We start from the raw sequence: 6,000 nt of genomic DNA, 5'->3' as shown, positions 1-6,000 counted from the left end.
TTTCTGTCAAACACCCTCGAGAACCCTGCGGCGATCGCTGAGCCCTCTCCCTCTGTTAACCCTGTCAGCGGCGGCCGCAGCCCCCAGCCGGCGATCCCCAGGGTCTACTCTGTGCGGTGGCCTCCGAGGGGACCGGCAGGGACCTGCCCTTCGTGGGGTTCCCGCCCCCGCGGGAAGCGGCTCTCCCTCCGGGAGCTTTGCCCGCCTCCTCCCGCCTCCGCCGGTGCGGCGGGGTGCCCAGGCGCGGCTTCGGCACCGGCAGTCACTCGGTCTCTCGCCTCGCAGGTCTCCGGAGCGGGCGGGGCGGGCGCTGCTCGGAGCCGGGCGGGCGGGCGCCATGAAGCGCTCTCTGCTGCGGCTTTGCCAGTCGCGGGAGAAAGCGGCCGTGTCCAGCTCCTACCAGGGCGTCGTCTGCGAGGCGGATGCCGCCTCCGTCGCCTCGCAGGATGTCTTCAAGGTGCGTGCGGGGGGGCGCGGGGAGGGAAGCGGGTGTGAGGGGACAGTTTCGGGGAGCCCAGCTCCTGAGGCACCCAGGCAGGTGTGGGACGAGGTGATGCGTAACACTGGGGCTCGTGTGAGGGCGCTGGGTCAGGGAGGGATGAAGGTGGAGGGTGAGAGAGGTGGGGCTCTGGAAGCAGCTGCGCAGGTTGTGTCCCAGACAACCTTTCTTCCACGAGACTCTTTCCCCTCACTCAACAGTGGAGCATTGAGAGAAGAGCTGTGAGGGGTGGGAGACAGGCTGGGAGCCACCTTGGCCGTCGGGCATGAATACACAAGAGCTCTGGCGTTGTGTGGAAGAGTCAGGACCGGGAGTATCCAGAACACAGGAGGGGAGCGGGAAAAGAAGGATGTGGGGTGGTGAGTTCAGGTGGCGGCTATGGGGCTCACATCCCCCCTGAGTACAGCTCCCCAGAAAGAGCCCTTAGAGAATGGTCCAGAAGTCATGATGGAAATGAATAGTCCATCTAGCAAAAACATCCCAAAAGGAAAGTTTAGAAGCACTGGAACAGTTATGAAGGAAAAGAGAACCAGCAGCAAAACCTGCAAATGAGAAATTGTTGCCAGAAGGGTATAACATCTTCCCTTTTCCATAGAGAACAGGACAAGAAGTGATGTATTTATATTGCAGATAGGGTGACCTAGACCAAGCATTAAGGAAACCTTTTTTAAGGGTAAGAATAATAAAGCAAAATAAGAGGTTGCTTATTGGATAGATGACTTGGGTAACTTTGGTGATTTTTTAAAAGCAGACTAAACAAATTTGACAAAGTATGTGGATGGGTTTAAAGACCTCTCAAGGTCTTTTCCAGTCTTGTTTAATGTTTGCTAGCTGTAGTCCTGAGCAACACCTCTTGTCACTCCAGTGGATGATCTGCCTCTGCAGAGCTTTTAAGGTGAAAGGCAAAGAAGCTGTTGCTGTTTAAAATAGTTTGTTTTGCTGCTTTGAACCAACCAAAGTACTGGGAACACCTAACTGATTTCTTTCTTCCTTATTTTGTTAATGAAGCACTGCAATATTGGCTGAAAAATCTTATTTTTGTTGATAGAAATTATCAACATGCCCTATTTTGGCCACATTGTGTCTCACACTGACAAAAAATTCCAATGTAAAGAGTGGTGAAATGTGGTCAAAATCAATAGAAAGATTTGGAATTTGTTACCATTAAAATTAAGTTAGGAAGTTAGAAGGAGTGGAAGATAATAGGCTCTGAAATAAGGTTTTCTTAAGTAGCTTTTTGATGTGTATAAAATGTATAGGTATTTGTGTATGTAATTGACGTCTTATTTTTATGACAGTTGAGTCATCTTAAGTACCCTTTCCTCAATGATTGCCTGTTTTCTATTAGCTTTCTCTGACTGCACTTTTGAACGAGATGCTACCCCTGTGTTCTAAATCTTTAATACTGTAGCATTATTGACATTACTGAGTTCAATTGGACTATTAAACTGAAGGAAGTTAAACGTGTGCTAAATGCATGAATGGACTGCTCCATAATGTGTGCTTGTTTAATGACAGCAAAAACTGTTGAGTCTCTGTGGTCCAGGGGAGCAAAGTTTTCCTTTTCTTTAGCAGATGAGGAGGGAACAGTGTTTTTAGGGGATTTCCTGTTTTTACCCTTTGCTTGCTTACATATCTTTGAGAAGTTTTACATTACGTTTGATACCTGTTTTTATCTTTTTTTTTTTTCACTCCCAAGTTTGTTGAATAGTTTTTCCTTTTTATTCCCTCTCAACATTTTAATACTTGTTTTTAAATTCCTGCCCATTCTACTGCAGTCACTTCTTTTCATAAACAAGTATAGATCTTGAAACACTAACAAAAATATTCAGAGATCTTCATAAGGTAAGAATCAGCAGTCCTTCTATAGTTGGTTTAGGATGCAAAGCATGCTCCCCAAGGAGGTATTAGGGTATCAGTGGGCTGAGCTGTCAGAGGGGGGTTTACTGTATTATACTGTGAAGACTTGGGGTTGTTTCAGACTGAGATGGTAGCCCATGGAATGCCCTTAGGATACTGCAGAAATTTAAGGATTTAGTGACTACTCTGACGTAAAGAACAACAAAGAAACCCAGTGGCTGAACTTGAAAGACCAGGACATATTAGTCTGTAGAAAAACCTAGACAAAGAATTTGTCAAAATTATTAATTTTTCCTCTCTCTTGAATTGATTTGATATGGTCATACCTGGAGAGAGTATAAAACAGTAAGTTATAAATTTGCTTGCTTGAGGTTTATCGTAGTAGAGGGAGAATCTTGAACTCTCTACAGAAGATAAAATTATGTATTCAAGAGAATTTCAATCTTTTGTTTATTTTGTGCTGCTTCTCATCTGGGCCAGGCTTTGCAGGCAATTAAATCAGTCTTGAGTTTCACTGTCGGTTCAGCGTGATCAGGATTTGTATACTTCTGTATGAAACTAAACACCTGGGAGAGAATTACTGATAGTAACATTCACACTGTAACACCTTATATCATTGCTAACATCTTGCATGTTAGAAGAATGGAAAATTAGACTATTTTTGTCCAATATAGGTTATTTCAGATGGAAGTGCCTGTAGGCTACGGAGCTTCATTAAGAAGAATCGTTCTGGGCTTACCAAAGTGGATGAATTAAATGCCACCCCACTGCATCACGCTGCAGAAGGAGGACAAATAGAATTAATGCAGTTGATCATAGACGATTCTTCCTGTGAAGGTAACACATGTTTTATGAACTGTTTTATTTAACAGAATAAAAAAGTTCAACGATCAAAGTGTTAAACCAACTGAAGCAGAACTAAAATTAGGTGTTTCACCCCTCCCATCTCTCTAACCGATACCATGTATTCAGCACAATATTTAATCCATTTAATACAATGCACTGTGTGACGTGCAATCTTTCACTTTTTCTCTTAAAAAAGATACAGTAGTAGCACAGAGCTAAACCTCCATTGAAGACACTATTATTTTTATTTTCAGTGCAGTTGGAACATTTGATGGTTTTGGTTTGGTTTTGTTTTCTCTCCTTTGACCTAGTATTAAACGTGATGGATTCGTCTGGAAATACCCCACTGCACTGGGCCACAAAGAAAAACCAGGTTGAAAGTGTTAGTTTGCTTCTGAGCAGAGGAGCCAATCCAAACATTCTCAACTCCAATATGATGGCACCTCTGCATATGGCTGTGCAGTCCCTGCATAATGAAATTGTTAAGGTAAGTCCAAAGTCCACGTAGACTTGATAAGTGGCTCAACACCGGCTTGACCTTGTTTATATATGCTGTATCTCCTCATATGGTTTGTTTAGAAAGCAGGATGTGTAACATATGATGTTTATTGAAATGTTTGTGTCTTTAGCACAGCAAGTAAAAAGTAACTTACTGATCTATATAAATACTGATATTTGTGCTATGATAGTAGTTGTTGTATTTTATGGAGAATTCTTCTTAAGTTTTCCAATTTGTCTTTTTAACTTACCAAAGACAAGGAATTTTCTTTAAATATGTTCTTTTAGCATCAGAATTTCATGTAGGCATGTGTCATTTCAAATATTTATTCTCTGATTTTTTTTTTTTACAGTTGAGTAGGGAGTCATACAAGTATCAACATTTACTTGAAACTAGCGTACTCTTTTAATGAAAACCAGATTAAAATTAGTCAGAAAACACAGTTCTTAAAAACAAAGTTTCAATAATAATTTGAATAATAGCAGAACTCAAGTTCCAATTAAAAATCACAAAAATATTTTGTGAAGGCATTACTAAGGTGTCCATTTTGAACCTTCTAAAATAGCAACAGCATTGAGATTTTAAACAGCATATCTTTATCCTCATTTGTCCAAGTGCAATGAGAATATTTTTACTCCATATGTGGCATTTGGATAGAATTTGTAAAGCTTTTGTATTTAATAAGCGAATGCAGTTTTAACAGAACATCACTTGCTTTTCCCTTTAAAGTTGTGTCTTTTTCTAGTTCTTTCAAACAAAAAGAAGAAAAACATGTCCCTGTATTCAAGACTTAAAATCCTTTAGAAATTTTCAGTGCTAAAATATGTCACTGTCTTCACATCCGTTATAAAGTCTGTATTTGTTATGAGCTAAGAACAAGAAAATCTGAAATACAATGACATTTTAAAAATAAGCTTTATATCAAGTTCTGGGTTTGCGTTATTTTCAAGAAGGGGAAAATGGATGACCCGGGGAATTAGAGACAAGTCAGTCTCACCTCTGTGCCTGGCAAAATCTTGGAGCAGATTCTCCTGGAAGGCATGCTAAGGCACATGAAAAACAGCAAGGTACTTGGTGACAGCCAGCATGGCTTCCCTAAGGGGAAATCCTGCCTGACCATTTTGGTGGCCTTTTATGATGGGGCTACAGAACGGATGGACAGCGGTAGAGCAGTTGATGTTGTCTACCTGGATTTGTGTAAAGCGTTCGACACTGTCCCACATGACATCCTTGTCTCTAAATTGGAGAGACATCAATTTGATGAATGGACCACTCAGTGGATAAAGAACTGGCTGTTCAGCCACACACAAAGAGTTGTGGTCAATGGATCAATGTCTGGCTGGAGACCAGTAACTAGTGGTGTCCCTCAGGGATCAATGTTGGGACCGGTCTTGTTTAACATCTTTGTCGCTGACATAGACAGTGGGATTGAGTGCGCCCTCAGCGAGTTTGCCGATGACACCAAGCTGTGTGGTTCGGTTGATACACTGGAGGGAAGGAATGCCATCCAGAGGGACCTTGACACGCTTGTGAGGTGGGCAGATGCCAACTTCATGAAGTTTAACCATGCCAAGTGCAAGGTCCTACACCTGGGTGAGAGCAATCCCAGGCACAGCTACAGGCTGGCCAGAGAAGAGATTCAGAGCAGCCCTGTGGAGAAGGACTTGGGGGTGCTGGTCGATGAGAAAATGAACACGAGCCAGCAGTGTGCGCTTGCAGCCCAGAAAGCCAACTGTATCCTGGGCTGCATCAAAAGGAGCGTGACCAGCAGGTCAAAGGAGGTGATCCTGCCCCTTTATTCTGCTCTCGTGAGACCTCAGTTGGAGTATTGTGTACAGTTCTGGTGTCCTCAACATAAAAAGGACATGGATCTGTTGGAACAAGTCCAGAGGAGGGCCACGAGAATGATCAGGGGACTGGAGCACCTCCCATATGAAGAGAGGCTGAGAAAGTTGGGGCTGTTCAGCCTGGAGAAGAGAAGGCTGCGTGGAGACCTCATAGCAGTCTTCCAGTATCTGAAGGGGGCATATAAGGATGCTGGGGAGGCACTCTTCATTAGGGACTGTAGTGATAGGACAAGGGGTAATGGGTTCAAACTTAAACAGGGGAAGTTTAGATTGGATATAAGGAGGAAATTCTTTCCTGTGAGGGTGGTGAGGCACTGAAATAGGTTGCCCAAGGAGGTTGTGAATGCTCCATCCCTGGCAGTATTCAAGTCCAGGTTGGACGAGACCTTGGGTGATATGGTTTAGTGTGAGGTGTCCCTGCCCATGGCAGGGGGGAACGTGATGATTTT

At 43.4% G+C, this 6,000-nt stretch overlaps 1 protein-coding gene across 2 annotated transcripts in view; it reads left to right on the top strand.

Annotated features, from left to right (window-relative positions):
* Positions 1–230: 230 nt before the first annotated feature.
* The window catches only part of TRPA1 (transient receptor potential cation channel subfamily A member 1), a 36,177-nt gene continuing 30,407 nt past the window's right edge, over positions 231–6,000 (top strand). The window contains exons 1-3 of one of the 2 annotated variants that reach the window (XM_061342979.1): positions 231–457; positions 3,034–3,196; positions 3,517–3,692. In XM_061342979.1, the coding sequence (XP_061198963.1) occupies positions 338–457; positions 3,034–3,196; positions 3,517–3,692 (459 nt within the window). In that variant the 5' untranslated portion in view covers positions 231–337. Of the gene's footprint in view, positions 458–1,064; positions 1,173–3,033; positions 3,197–3,516; positions 3,693–6,000 lie in introns of those variants that run through there. The other variant, XM_061342980.1, reaches the window with a different exon arrangement.

This window comes from Neopsephotus bourkii, unplaced genomic scaffold, assembly GCF_033783945.1.
Source record: "Neopsephotus bourkii isolate Nb327-2 ecotype Australia unplaced genomic scaffold, CSIRO-AGI_Nbou_v1 NB_1820, whole genome shotgun sequence".
Classification (NCBI taxonomy): Eukaryota; Metazoa; Chordata; class Aves; order Psittaciformes; family Psittacidae; genus Neopsephotus; species Neopsephotus bourkii.
Note: the sequence above shows the minus strand (reverse complement) of the source record. Positions and strands in the feature narration are given on the sequence as shown.